The following is a 15,645-nucleotide window of genomic DNA, read 5'->3' as shown; positions in this document are numbered from 1 at the left end:
ATTACGATTCTCCAGGTCAGTACGAGTTCAGAGATACCAAATATGTATAGTTTTACTTTTATTTATGTGATGAAAAAATTTCAGAAATTTGACCCAAAAATTAATTGCGCTTTTTTCGCCATTTTCCTAGACCTGTAATGTTCTCATTTTTCAGGATCTGTCGCTGTGTGATCACTTTGTTTGTGTCTTGAGCTGGTGTTTTAATTATACAATTTTTCGGGCACAGCACAGACTTAAGGGCCTGTCACACACAGAGATAAATCTTTGGCAGATCTGTGGTTGCAGTGAAATCATGAACATATTGTTCCATTTGTACACAGCCACAAACCTGGCACTGATTGTCCACAATTTCACTGCAACCACAGATCTGCCACAGATTTATCTCTGTGTGTAAAGTGGCCTCTAGCATGGCCTGCACGGCTAGTGCAACCCCCATAGCATGGCCTGCACGGGCAGAGCGCCCCTACAGAATGTCCTGCACAGCTAGTGCACCCCCCATAGCATGGCCTGCACAGGCAGAGCGCCCCCACAGCATGGCCTGCAGGGGCAGTCCTCCCATATAGCACGGCCTGTACGGCTAGAACACCCCCATAGCACTGCCTGCACAGGCAGAAAGCCTCCAAAGCACACATGCACATGCAGAGCGCCCCCATAGCACGGCCTGTACGGCTAGAGCGCACCCATAGCATGGCCTGCGCGGCTAGAGCGCACCCATAGCGCGGCTAGAGAGCACCCATAGCACGGCCTGCGCGGCTAGAGCGCACCCATAGCACGACCTGCACGGCTAGAGCGCCCCCATAACACGGCCTGCACGGCTAGAGCGCCCCCATAACACGGCCTGCACGGGCAGAGCGCCCCCATAACACGGCCTGCACGGCTAGAGCGCCCCCATAACACGGCCTGCACGGGCAGAGCAACCCCATAACACGTCCTGCACGGCTAGAGTGCACACATAGCATAACCGGCACGGCTAGAGCGCCCCCATAACACGGCCTGCACGGCTAGAGGCCCCCATAACAGGGCCTGCACGGGCAGAGCGCCCCCATAACAGGGCCTGCACGGGCAGAGTGCCCCCATAACAGGGCCTGCACGGCTAGAGCGCACCCATAACACGGCCTGCACGGGCAGAGTGCCCCCATAACACGGCCTGCACGGGCAGAGTGCCCCCATAACACGGTCTGCACGGCTAGAACGCCCCATAACACGGCCTGCACGGGCAGAGCGCACCCATAACACGGCCTGCACTGGCAGAGCGCCCCCATAACACGGCCTGCACGGGCAGAGCGCAGCCATAACACGGCCTGCACGGGCAGAGCGCCCCCATAACACGGCCTGCACGGGCAGAGCGCCCCCATAACACGGCCTGCAGGGGCAGAGCGCCCCCATAACACGGCCTGCACGGCTAGAGCGCACCCATAACACGGCCTGCATGGGCAGAGCGCCCCCATAACACAGCCTGCACGGGCAGAGCGCAGCCATAACACGGCCTGCACGGGCAGAGCGCAGCCATAACACGGCCTGCACGGGCAGAGCGCAGCCATAACACGGCCTGCACGGCTAGAGCGCCCCCATAACACGGTCTGCACGGGCAGAGTGCCCCCATAACACGGCCTGCACGGGCAGAGCGCCCCCATAACACGGCCTGCACGGGCAGAGCGCAGCCATAACACGGCCTGCACGGGCAGAGCGCAGCCATAACACGGCCTGCACGGGCAGAGCGCCCCCATAACACGGCCTGCACGGGCAGAGCGCCCCCATGACACGGCCTGCACGGGCAGAGCGCCCCCATGACACGGCCTGCACGGGCAGAGCGCAGCCATAACACGGCCTGCACGGCTAGAGCGCCCCCATAACACGGCCTGCATGGGCAGAGCGCCCCCATAACACGGCCTGCACGGGCAGAGCGCAGCCATAACACGGCCTGCACGGCTAGAGCGCCCCCATAACACGGCCTGCACGGGCAGAGCGCAGCCATAACACGGCCTGCACGGCTAGAGCGCCCCCATAACACGGCCTGCACGGGCAGAGCGCAGCCATAGCACGGCCTGCACGGGCAGAGCGCACCCATAACACGGCCTGCACGGGCAGAGCGCCCCCATAACACGGCCTGCACGGGCAGAGCGCAGCCATAACACGGCCTGCACGGCTAGAGGCCCCCATAACACGGCCTGCACGGGCAGAGCGCCCCCATAACACGGCTTGCACGGGCAGAGCGCCCCCATAACACGGCCTGCACGGGTAGAGCGCCCCCATAACATGGCCTGCACGGGCAGAGCGCCCCCATAACACGGCCTGCACGGGTAGAGCGCCCCCATAACACGGCCTGCACGGGCAGAGCGCCCCCATAACACGGCCTACACAAGTAATTTTTGTGTAAAACTAGTAAAAATAAAACAATGCAGTTTTGGTAACTGACCCTCCAGACCCTTCTACTTACTCCTTACAAAGCAAAAATTAACAAAACCTAATGAAGACGATTTAATGACACTGACACAAATAAAAACCGTTGCCAATAGCAACCACCTTTCATTAGAAACTAACCTAAGTAGTTGCCATGGATACCAGTCTCCCAACTTCCCTCATTGTATCCAACCAAAAAGTGAATGTTATCAAAGTTTGAACTCCATTTCCCATAATCCCCGCTTATAGCCGTCAGTGCAGTGGGATCATGGGAGTTGTAGTGAAGTGATCGCTGCGATGGGCTTCGTACCGTCAGTCCCGCGTCTCACCGCTAGAGGGAGTCTGGTTTTGCACACGGGCGGCACTTCCGCTTCCGGTGAGTTGGTTGCTGTTGTGGTCCCGGTGTGTTCTGGCTGCTGTGTCCCCTGGTCCTCTGCAGAGCGCCCCCTGCCGCCGGAGCCGCCATGATGTCCCTGCTGTCTCGGTTACTGGACTGGTTCCGCTCTCTGTTCTGGAAGGAGGAGATGGAGCTGACGCTGGTCGGGCTGCAGCACTCGGGGAAGACCACCTTTGTCAATGTCATAGCGGTGAGAGGGGAGGGCAGCGGTCAATGTCCGGGCCTCAGCGTATGAAGCGGGACCACAAGTCCCAGTGTGGTGTAAACCATAAGTCCCAGCGTGCAAAAGGGGAGCACAGGTCAAAGCATTGTGTGAACTACAAGTCCCAGCTCACTAAAGAGGGGTTATACAAGTCCCAGCGCACTAAAGGGGGGGGCTACAAGTCCCAGCGCACTAAAGGGGGGGGCTACAAGTCCCAGCGCACTAAAGGGGGGGGCACAAGTCCCTGCGCACTAAAGGGGGGGTACAAGTCCCTGCACACTAAAGGGGGGGTACAAGTCCCTGCGCACTAAAGGGGGGGTACAAGTCCCTGCGCACTAAAGGGGGGGGTGGGTACAAGTCCCTGCGCACTAAAGGGGGGGTGGGTACAAGTCCCTGCGCACCGAAGGGGGGGGGTACAAGTCCCTGCACACCGAAGGGGGGGGTACAAGTCCCTGCGCACTGAAGGGGGGGGTACAAGTCCCTGCGCACTAAGGGGGGTACAAATCCCTGCGCACTAAAGGGGGGCTACAAGTCCCTGCGCACTAAAGGGGGGGGTACAAGTCCCTGCGCACTAAAGGGGGGGTACAAGTCCCTGCGCACTAAAGGGGGGGGTACAAGTCCCTGCGCACTAAAGGGGGGGTACAAGTCCCTGCGCACTAAAGGGGGGGGTACAAGTCCCTGCGCACTAAAGGGGGGGGGGTACAAGTCCCTGCGCACTAAAGGGGGGGGGTACAAGTCCCTGCGCACTAAAGGGGGGGGGTACAAGTCCCTGCGCACTAAAGGGGGAGGGTACAAGTCCCTGCGCACTAAAGGGGGGGGGGTACAAGTCCCTGCGCACTAAAGGGGGGGGGGGTACAAGTCCCTGCACACTAAAGGGGGGGGGTACAAGTCCCTGCGCACTAAAGGGGGGGGGTACAAGTCCCTGCGCACTAAAGGGGGGGGGTACAAGTCCCTGCGCACTAAAGGGGGGGGGTACAAGTCCCTGCGCACTAAAGGGGGGGGTACAAGTCCCTGCGCACTAAAGGGGGGGGGTACAAGTCCCTGCGCACTAAAGGGGGGGGGTACAAGTCCCTGCGCACTAAAGGGGGGGGGGTACAAGTCCCTGCGCACTAAAGGGGGGGGGGTACAAGTCCCTGCGCACTAAAGGGGGGGTACAAGTCCCAGCGCACCAGAGGGAGGGGGGCGTACAAGTCCCAGCGCACTAGAGGGGGGGGGTACAAGTCCCAGCGCACTAGAGGGGGGGGTACAAGTCCCAGCGCACTAGAGGGGGGGGATACAAGTCCCAGCGCACTAGAGGGGGGGGATACAAGTCCCAGCGCACTAGAGGGGGGGGGATACAAGTCCCAGCGCACTAGAGGGGGGGGATACAAGTCCCAGCGCACTAGAGGGGGGGGATACAAGTCCCAGCGCACTAGAGGGGGGGGATACAAGTCCCAGCGCACTAGAGGGGGGGGATACAAGTCCCAGCGCACTAGAGGGGGGGGATACAAGTCCCAGCGCACTAGAGGGGGGGGATACAAGTCCCAGCGCACTAGAGGGGGGGGATACAAGTCCCAGCGCACTAGAGGGGGGGGATACAAGTCCCAGCGCACTAGAGGGGGGGGATACAAGTCCCAGCGCACTAGAGGGGGGGGGATACAAGTCCCAGCGCACTAGAGGGGGGGGATACAAGTCCCAGCGCACTAGAGGGGGGGGATACAAGTCCCAGCGCACTAGAGGGGGGGGATACAAGTCCCAGCGCACTAGAGGGGGGGGATACAAGTCCCAGCGCACTAGAGGGGGGGGATACAAGTCCCAGCGCACTAGAGGGGGGGGATACAAGTCCCAGCGCACTAGAGGGGGGGGATACAAGTCCCAGCGCACTAGAGGGGGGGGATACAAGTCCCAGCGCACTAGAGGGGGGGGATACAAGTCCCAGCGCACTAGAGGGGGGGGATACAAGTCCCAGCGCACTAGAGGGGGGGGATACAAGTCCCAGCGCACTAGAGGGGGGGGATACAAGTCCCAGCGCACTAGAGGGGGGGGGATACAAGTCCCAGCGCACTAGAGGGGGGGGATACAAGTCCCAGCGCACTAGAGGGGGGGGATACAAGTCCCAGCGCACTAGAGGGGGGGGATACAAGTCCCAGCGCACTAGAGGGGGGGGATACAAGTCCCAGCGCACTAGAGGGGGGGGATACAAGTCCCAGCGCACTAGAGGGGGGGGATACAAGTCCCAGCGCACTAGAGGGGGGGGATACAAGTCCCAGCGCACTAGAGGGGGGGGATACAAGTCCCAGCGCACTAGAGGGGGGGGATACAAGTCCCAGCGCACTAGAGGGGGGGGATACAAGTCCCAGCGCACTAGAGGGGGGGGATACAAGTCCCAGCGCACTAGAGGGGGGGGATACAAGTCCCAGCGCACTAGAGGGGGGGGATACAAGTCCCAGCGCACTAGAGGGGGGGGATACAAGTCCCAGCGCACTAGAGGGGGGGGATACAAGTCCCAGCGCACTAGAGGGGGGGGATACAAGTCCCAGCGCACTAGAGGGGGGGGATACAAGTCCCAGCGCACTAGAGGGGGGGGATACAAGTCCCAGCGCACTAGAGGGGGGGGATACAAGTCCCAGCGCACTAGAGGGGGGGGATACAAGTCCCAGCGCACTAGAGGGGGGGGATACAAGTCCCAGCGCACTAGAGGGGGGGGATACAAGTCCCAGCGCACTAGAGGGGGGGGGATACAAGTCCCAGCGCACTAGAGGGGGGGGATACAAGTCCCAGCGCACTAGAGGGGGGGGATACAAGTCCCAGCGCACTAGAGGGGGGGGATACAAGTCCCAGCGCACTAGAGGGGGGGGATACAAGTCCCAGCGCACTAGAGGGGGGGGATACAAGTCCCAGCGCACTAGAGGGGGGGGATACAAGTCCCAGCGCACTAGAGGGGGGGGGATACAAGTCCCAGCGCACTAGAGGGGGGGGGATACAAGTCCCAGCGCACTAGAGGGGGGGGGATACAAGTCCCAGCGCACTAGAGGGGGGGGATACAAGTCCCAGCGCACTAGAGGGGGGGGATACAAGTCCCAGCGCACTAGAGGGGGGGGATACAAGTCCCAGCGCACTAGAGGGGGGGGGATACAAGTCCCAGCGCACTAGAGGGGGGGGATACAAGTCCCAGCGCACTAGAGGGGGGGGATACAAGTCCCAGCGCACTAGAGGGGGGGGATACAAGTCCCAGCGCACTAGAGGGGGGGGATACAAGTCCCAGCGCACTAGAGGGGGGGGGATACAAGTCCCAGCGCACTAGAGGGGGGGGGATACAAGTCCCAGCGCACTAGAGGGGGGGGATACAAGTCCCAGCGCACTAGAGGGGGGGGATACAAGTCCCAGCGCACTAGAGGGGGGGGATACAAGTCCCAGCGCACTAAAGGAGGGGGGGCGCTGCAAGTCCCAGCGCACTAAAGGAGGGGGGCGCTGCAAGTCCCAGCGTACTAAAGGGTGGGGGCTACAAATCTCAGCACTTTAAAGGGCTGCTACATTTCCTAGTGCACTTAAGGAGAACTGCAATTCCCAGGACACTAAAGGGGGGGCTACAAATCCCAGCGTGCAACAGAGGAGGGACTCTGCAAGTTGTACCAATGCATACTAGGGGGTCACAGGTCATATATAATGAACCACAAGTCCCATCATGGAGTGATTCGTAAATACAATACACAAACATTCCAGTATATAAGGGACTACAAGTTCCAGCATGTAATGCCCCTCTCCCTGTAGGATGCTGCCTGCGGCTCTGCACGACGCCGGAGTTATATTGATGCTTCTTCTCGTCTCTTCCCGTAGTCAGGTCAGTTCAGCGAGGACATGATACCGACCGTCGGCTTTAACATGAGGAAAGTGACGAAAGGAAACGTTACCATCAAGGTGAGAATCCAGCGAAGAGTTAAAAGGGATTAAAAGGGATCATTTTCTGTTAATAAAGCCAGATAGCTCCTAGATCTCTGCTTGCTGTCAGTGTATGGATACATTGTTCTTTTTGTGTGAAGTGACTTAAAGGGGTTGTCCACTACTTTTACATTGATGGAATATCCTTAGGATATGTCATCAATGTCTGATCAACCGGGGTCCGACACCTGGCACCCCCACCGATCAGCTGTTCTCAGTGCGGGTAGTAGCAGCAGGCGGCTGAAAATGCTCAGTTCTGGAGCTGCTCCATGCTCTGATAGCGGCTGTAGCCGGTTACTGCACATCCACCTCCTATTGATATGAATTAGAGGCGAATGTGAAATACCCGGCTGCTGTCGGAAGACGGAGCAGCTCCGGAACTGAGCATTTCCGGCTGCCGGCAGCGGCACAGAGAATAGCTGATCGGCGTGGTGTCAGACCACAGCCATAAAGATAATCCATCAATGTAAAAGTAGTGGACACCCCCTTTAAGCCTAAGTGCGCAGATTTGGTGCAGAAATTTTCTGCATGAAATCTGCACCTTCTAGCAGAAAAATGCACCCAAAAAAGAATAGTCTTCCCCCCCCCTCCACCACCCCCCGTTGGTCCCCACATAGTTTCTCATAGGACAGATCAGACACCCATACTTTGCACTGACGAGGGGCAAGTACCCCGAAACACCATGTCTGCAAATTGGGAATCTGATCTGGCATAAATCCTAGGTCATATGAAAAGGCTTGTTAAAAGGCCACTTTTGACTTTTAGGATCGCTACATCCAATAGGTGGCGCTAGAGTTTGTCTCCTTTCCTGGAGAGACAATTTGAATATGACCCAAAAAAGCATGCGTTTTTATATGAAGTCAATGGGTGGAAGGGCGACAAAATGCAAGAAAAAATGCACCAACAATTGACATTCTGCAGGTTATTTTCTGCACCAAATATGGAACAAAAATGGCAGCACGGGGTCCGTAAGTAGCACGATGGAACCTTGCAGTCGTTTTGGCATTGGGGCCCAAACAGATGCCTCGGTGGCATTGTGCCACTTACATGCTGCTTTTGTTAAAGGCGGGGTGCCGGCTGTATAACACATCCTACATCTCCGTACATGCACAGCGCCTATCGAAAAGTGATTATAGGTGTTTTCCTATCAGACATTTATGGGACATCCACAGAGGCTTGAGGCCAGGATGAGTGTGCTGCTGCTTGTAAATGGAAACAAGAAATGTCTTAGGTCACTGACAGCAAGCGCTGAATTTGAAAAAAACCATTTTGTTTTGATCACTTTGTGTCTGATTTTTTTTTTTTTTTAATCTTTTCAGATCTGGGACATCGGGGGGCAGCCTCGGTTTCGCAGCATGTGGGAACGGTACTGTCGGGGCGTCAATGCCATAGTGTAAGTTGTGCCATCTGTGTCTCTGGACAAATCAGAACAGTTGGAGATCCCAGGAATCCTGAGGACAGCAGCCGCCCCTTTAATAACATCCTTACTTATCTGTGACCGTTTCCTCCGCAGGTACATGGTGGACGCCGCTGACAACGAGAAGATAGAAGCGTCTCGTAATGAACTGCACAATCTGCTGGATAAGCCACAATTACAGGGTATACCGGTGCGTGTCCGCCCGCCAGCGCCATACCTGACATACTATTTTTCATTGTCAAGATCTCTGTTTGCTGTCAGTGAGTGGTGACACTTGTATATCCATCCATTAGCTCTTCTGCATTTCAACACTGAGGGTTTGTTACAATGTCCTCCAGTCTAAGCCATCCTGTACGTGCCAAATCAATCTTTTCTTAAAGAGAACCCGTCAGGTGCAATATGCACCCAAAACCACGAGCAGTTCTGGGTGCATATTGCTAATCCCTGCCTAACTGTCCCTGTATACACTAGCATAGATAAAGAAATCTCTAGAAAAAGTATTTCTAAAGATCTTTTACCGTATGCTAATGAGCGCGGGGACTAGTCCCCTGGGTGTTAGTCACCCCTGATTAGCATGTTAGTACGCCACTGTGGGTGTGCTAACAGGCTAATGAATACGCAGCATCACAGGATGATCTCACTCACCTCTCCGCCACCCAACGCTGGATTTCGGCTCAGTGCGCATGACCCCGGAGTTCTGGTCATGTGCACTATGAAGCCAGGTGTACGCACCCTGGTTTCAAACTGAAGTAGTGCGCATGACCCAAACTCCGGGGTCATGTGCACGGAGCCGAAATCCAGCGGCATAGAGGTAAGCGAGATCATCCTGTGACACTGCGTATTCATTAGCATGTTAGCACACCCACAGGGGCATACTAACTTGCTAATGAGGGGCGACTAACGCCCAGGGGACTAGTCCCTGCGCTCATTAGCATACAGTAAAAGATATTTAGAAATACCTTTAGGCAGGGATTAGCAATATGCACCCAGAACTGCTCGTGGTTCTGTATATTGCACCTGACAGGTTCCCTTTAACCCTTATACTCAAAAAAAAAATGGTGAAAATCCACAACAGAAATTCCCATGCTGAACTGCAGGGCAGTTTCTACATAAAATTATTTCCCAACGTGTGGGTGAGATTTGTGCAGAGCTCGCTCACCCGACCGCTTCCCTATTTTGCTGTGGATTTTATTAGACCAAACCTATCTTGTGGAAACTTCCCGTCACAAACCCTCTCCGGCGAGAAGTGTTTGGTTTGCAGAGTTTCTGCCTCTGGATTAAAAAAAACATACATATATATCCTTCACTGACAGCAAGCAAAGCCGTGCTGCAGAAAGATGCATCAAACATTATTCATCATTTTTCTGGCATGAAAACTGGGGGAAGGGAGCAAAATAATTGCCAAAAGTTGTGACTTTTTTTGCAACTTTTAAAACTTTTATTTACAGCGAATAAATGGCATAAAACTCTCTCCCCCCCCCCCCCTACCAAAAAAAAGTTAACTAGAAAGTTGCAATTATTCACTGACTAACATAACTACTTTGGGCTTAGAGGATAAGGATATATATTTTATAATTTTATATATTTTTAGCTGTTTTGTTGTATTGTCTGCATTGCATTCACCTGGCTTTCTGTTTGCAGGTTCTAGTTCTTGGAAATAAGCGAGATCTCCCGAGCGCACTGGACGAGCGGCAGCTGATCGAAAAAATGTAAGCAACAAACGTTATAGTTTGCCTTTAACCCCTTCACGACCATGGACAGATATATCCGTCATGGAGCGTGTCCCGTTAAGCCCCGCCCCACGGCGGTCGGCACACATATCAGCTGTTTTCAACAGCTGACGTGTGCCTGCATGTTGCGAGTGGAATCGCTTCCACTCGCAACATTTAACCCCTTAAATCTCGCTGCCAAAGTCTGGCAGCAAGATCTATATGCGCGCAGCCATGTTTTTTACTTACCGCCGCCCCCACCGGAAGTCACGTGCGTGATCACGTGACTTTCGGTGGTTGCCATCGTAGCACAGGGTCATGTGATGAAGTTTCACTTTCGTTTTCCCTCAGCCGCAAGCAGAGAGAAACAGAAAGTGACTGAATCTGTTGTTTACAGCTGTATAGCTGTAATCAGCAGATAGATAAGAGGGATCGGATTGCTGATTGCTATAGCCCTCTAGGGAAACTAGTAAAATTTAAAAAAAAGTTTTAAAAAAAACACCTAAAAGTTCAAATCGCCCCCCTTTCCCCCCATTGAAAATTAAAGGGTTAATAAATAAATAAATATACACATATTTGGTATCGCCGCATTCAGAAATGCCCGATCTATCAAAATATAAAATCAATTTTCCTGATTGGTAAACGGCGTAGTGGCAAAAAAATTCCAAACGGCAAAATTACGTTTTTTGGTCGTTGCAAGTTTTACGCAAAATGCAATAACAGGCGATCAAAACGTAGCATCTGCGCAAAAATGGTACCATTAGAAACGACAGCTCGAGATGCAAAAAATAAGCCGTCACTGAGCCATAGATCCCAAAAAATGAGAACGCTACGTGTTTCGGAAAATGGCGCAAAACGTGCGCCACTTTTATTGGACAAGCTTGTGAAGTGAATTTTTTTTAACCCCTAAGATACAAGTAAACCTATACATGTTTGGTGTCTACAAACTCGCACCGACCTCAGGCATCATACCCACACATCAGTTTTACCATACAGTGAACACTGTGAATAAAACATCCCAAAAACTATTGTGCCATCACACTTTTTTTGCTGTTTTTCCACACTTGGAATTTTTGTTGCTGTTTTCCAGTACACCATATGGTAAAACTTATGGTTTCATTTAAAAGTACAACTTGTCCCGCAAAAAACAAGCCCTTATATGGCAAGATTGACGGAAAAATAAAAACGTGACGGCTCTCGGAAGAAGGGGAGCAAAAAACAAAAACGGAAAGTGCCCCGGGGCTGAAGGGGTTAAAAGGCTCAACACATCCAATCTGTCACCAGGTTTTTGCTTCCCCATCTGAGGGCAGCATATTGTAGAGCTAGACACACTGATTCCAGCGATGTGTCACTTACTGAGCTGTTTGCTGTCATTTTGATAAAATCAATGTTTTCTCTGCTGCAGATCTAGCAGTTATACAGAGCTCATGAATATTCTGGACTACCTCCCAGCACACCAAGTAGTCCTGTAATGATAATCTCCTGCTGATTAATCAGTGATTTTATCAAAACTAGACTAAGCAGCCCAGTAAGTGACACATCGCTGGAATCAGGATCTCTCCCTCAACATTATGCTGCTCTCAGATTAGGTGGTAAAAACCTGGTGACAGATTCCCTTTAAGGGGTTTGTCTAGAATGAGAAAATCATGGCTGATTATCTTTTTTTTCTTCTTTCTTAGAAACAGAGCTGCCCCAGTCTGCAGGGTGTGTGATCTGTATCGATAGAACAATAATAATAAGAATAATAATAATGTGATTTATTATTATTTATTAATAATAATATTTTTTATTATTGTTATAATAATTATTATTATTTTATAATAATATTACTTATTATTATTTTTATTATTTATTTTGGCACTAATCGGACCATACACATGCCGGCTTATCAGACTTTCTCATTCTGCTCTAGCTTTAGTCCAGTATTTCACTTTTCTCCAGATTGTCCCATGACCTCACTGACCATTTCGTTCTCCGCAGGCATCTATCCATGATCCAGGACCGGGAAATCTGCTGCTATTCCATCTCCTGCAAAGAGAAGGACAACATAGGTAAAGTGTGTGAATACTCCGTCTCTGTGCTCGCTGAGTCGGCTCTGTAGACTCACCCGGTGCCCCTTCTCTCCGCAGATATCACCCTACAGTGGCTGATCCAGCACTCCAAGTCACGTCGTAGCTAAGAGTCACAGTAATTTCCGCTCTGCATTATGGAATGTGCCCTTCTTGCCCGGCCCCGAGGACGTGCGCTCTATCTCCCTGCCCTGTGCCTGGGGATATCACACTGATATGAGGAAGAGCGGGGCACGGCGTGGGGCCGATTTGAGGATGTACAGCTGCCTTCCACCCAGGGTCATGCCCTCGACTCCTGCTCTGCCTTGGGATACAACCTTCACTCCTCTGCTTACATTCTGCTTATCCTGATGGAGAAAGCTCACCTCCGGTGCCAGACCCAAATCCTGTGTCCTTCCTACTGTGGAGAGCCCACCTTCTGGTTCCCGATGATCACGATCTCTGTGTTGGCTCCATCCATCTGGTCCATCACCATGAATTGCCTTGCCCTCCACACACAATGTGCCTTCATATCTGCGCTTTGCACCATGCTCTTTCTCGCTGCTTCTCTCCATCTTCACCATCAATCTTGGAGTGTGTGGATACGTCGACTCTTCTCTTTCATCCAAGTACATCTGATATATGAAAATGCCAAAGCAGAATAGGGGTGCAGGGTGAACCCCTGAAGCCGGGAGTCCTGCGTTCTTACAACAATCATGTCGTCCATGATACAAAAGACTGCGGATCGCGAGGATTAATTTGTATGGTTGTAGATCTTCTCCGTGCCAGTGTGAAAAGTCAGTCGTCTGCTCTGTCAGGCCGGCCACTTTGGCCTGCAGAGCATCGCTCACCCCGTAGTCAGCAGAGCACTCAATCCCAGGAGATAGAACTGCGGAAATTTAATTTACATGTCCTAACACTTGGTACTTGAGGGGCTGCGGCTCCAGGGCAGGGGCCTGGATCAGCCCCGTCTTCCATCCCAAATCCCCCCGGTGCGTTTCCCTCCTGTAGATGCTGTTACGATACTCGGAGCCTTCGCTTTAGCTGCTGCTATTCACATCTTTTCTTATTTTATTTATTTTTTTTTGCCTTTTTCTTTGTACCTAAAATCAACCTCCACAGAACCAGGATGATTTAGTGACGCATGGGACAAGGTAAAATAAGGGAAATAGCAGAATCCAGAGCATGGCGGTGCTTAAAGGGAAGTGGGTACTTAAAGGTACAGGACAATTATTAACAGTTTACATGCATGTTTCACTTTGAGCAAATGTGCAAATGTTTTTCTGTACCGATCTAGTGCTTCAGTCACACCGAGAAATCTTCTGGTTTACCTTTCATGCGGTGGCTGTCTCTTTACAGAGAAAGCATGGCGGGGTGTAGTCTGCAGACCAAGCAATGTATAATGGGATGGAGACGAGTGCAAAGCAACGGTATTAGAACAGCTGAATTGTGAATGCAGCTCTGGATGTGATACGAAAAGGAGATTGGTGCAAGAGTAGTACAATATAAAAAGTAAAGTCGTTACACGGCTCGATGATCAAATGCACCGTCCTACAACACATTGCTATGTGTAAAGTGAAAGCGGCAGGAGGGGGACAGTGAGTCGGGGTCTCCATGGAAGGGAACATTCACATTCTCCACTGCTGTCATTATAATAATAATAATTTTATTCATTTATATAGCGCTATTAATTCCACAGCGCTTTACATACATTGGCATCATTGATCTGGTCATTGGTTTGCTGTCCCTAATCTGATTTTGGGTAATTGTTGCCTCTAAGTGACAGCAAGCAGGTCCCTGTGTCTCAGCTTCCTAAATTTAATTAGATGCTATGTGATAGGTCCCCTCCCCCCCGGATGTTTACACAGGGGTATAAAACGCTGGGTGCTACCACTTATAAGTAAGACCTCCTTTCACACACCATTTTTTGCCATCATTCACAATCCGTTAGCTCGACGGATTCATTGCAGATTGTGGAAAAACTGATGCGACGGATCTGTCGAAAAAACGGATCAGTCGCATCATATATACAGTGTTTTTACACCCCATCTGAGCATGCTCAGTTAAAAATCCGTCGCTGGATTCTGTCATTTGACGGATTCTGAGCCCATAGGCTTCCATTCTACCAAACGACGGACGGCGACTGATCCGTCACCATCCGTTTTTCCGACGTAGACAAAGAAGGGAATTTTGTTTACTTACCGTAAATTCCTTTTCTTCTAGCTCCTATTGGGAGACCCAGACAATTGGGTGTATAGCTTCTGCCTCCGGAGGCCACACAAAGTATTACACTTAAAAAAGTGTAACCCCTCCCCTCTGCCTATACACCCCCCCGTGCATCACGGGCTCCTCAGTTTTGGTGCAAAAGCAGGAAGGAGAAAACTTATAAATTGGTCTAGGGTAAATTCAATCCGAAGGATGTTCGGAGAACTGAAAACCATAAACCAAAAGAACAATTCAACATGAACAACATGTGTACACAAAAGAACAACAGCCCGAAGGGAACAGGGGCGGGTGCTGGGTCTCCCAATAGGAGCTAGAAGAAAAGGAATTTACGGTAAGTAAACAAAATTCCCTTCTTCTTTGTCGCTCCATTGGGAGACCCAGACAATTGGGACGTCCAAAAGCAGTCCCTGGGTGGGTAAAAGAATACCTCAATAAAAAGAGCCGCAACGGCCCCCTCTTACAGGTGGGCAACCGCCGCCTGAAGGACTCGCCTACCTAAACTGGCGTCTGCCGAAGCATAGGTATGCACCTGATAGTGTTTTGTGAAGGTGTGCAGACTAGACCACGTAGCTGCCTGACACACCTGCTGAGCCGTAGCCTGGTGCCGCAATGCCCAGGACGCACCTACAGCTCTGGTAGAATGGGCTTTCAGCCCTGAAGGAAGCGGAAGCCCAGAAGAACGGTAGGCTTCGAGAATCAGTTCCTTGATCCACCGAGCCGAGGTTGACTTGGAAGCCTGCGAACCCTTACGCTGGCCAGCGACAAGGACAAAGAGCGCATCTGAACGACGCAGGGGCGCCGTGCGAGACACGTAGAGCCGGAGTGCTCTCACAAGATCCAAAGAGTGCAAATCCTTTTCACACTGGTGAATTGGATTAGGGCAAAATGAAGGCAAGGAGATATCTTGATTGAGATGAAAAGGAGATACCACCTTAGGGAGAAAATCCAGGACCGGACGCAGAACCACCTCATCCTGGTGAAGCACCAGGAAGGGGGCTTTGCATGACAGCGCTGCAAGCTCCGACACTCCTCCTTCCACACAAAGCATAAAACTGAGGAGCCCGTGATGCACGGGAGGGTGTATAGGCAGAGGGGAGGGGTTACACTTTTTTAAGTGTAATACTTTGTGTGGCCTCCGGAGGCAGAAGCTATACACCCAATTGTCTGGGTCTCCCAATGGAGCGACAAAGAAAAAACGTTACTTTGTCCGTTGGACAAATAATTTTCGCCGGATCAGTCGAACAATGGATGAAACGTGAGGCCATCCGTCGCTAATACAAGTCCATGAGAAAAAAAACGGATCCAGCGGCTTCAGTTGCCGGATCCGT

At 52.2% G+C, this 15,645-nt stretch overlaps 1 protein-coding gene across 1 annotated transcript; it reads left to right on the top strand.

Moving 5' to 3' along the window:
- The first annotated feature begins 2,770 nt into the window (after positions 1–2,770).
- On the top strand, positions 2,771–14,339 carry ARL8B (ARF like GTPase 8B). The gene is made up of 7 exons (XM_075320773.1): positions 2,771–2,987; positions 6,816–6,896; positions 8,237–8,310; positions 8,431–8,524; positions 9,976–10,043; positions 12,024–12,094; positions 12,173–14,339. Exons 1-7 carry the CDS (start codon positions 2,865–2,867, stop codon positions 12,220–12,222), a joined length of 561 nt encoding a protein of 186 aa, XP_075176888.1. The 5' UTR covers positions 2,771–2,864; the 3' UTR covers positions 12,223–14,339.
- The last annotated feature ends 1,306 nt before the right edge of the window (positions 14,340–15,645 follow it).

This window comes from Anomaloglossus baeobatrachus, chromosome 8 (assembly GCF_048569485.1).
Source record: "Anomaloglossus baeobatrachus isolate aAnoBae1 chromosome 8, aAnoBae1.hap1, whole genome shotgun sequence".
Classification (NCBI taxonomy): Eukaryota; Metazoa; Chordata; class Amphibia; order Anura; family Aromobatidae; genus Anomaloglossus; species Anomaloglossus baeobatrachus.
This window is presented reverse-complemented; position numbering and strand designations above follow the sequence as displayed.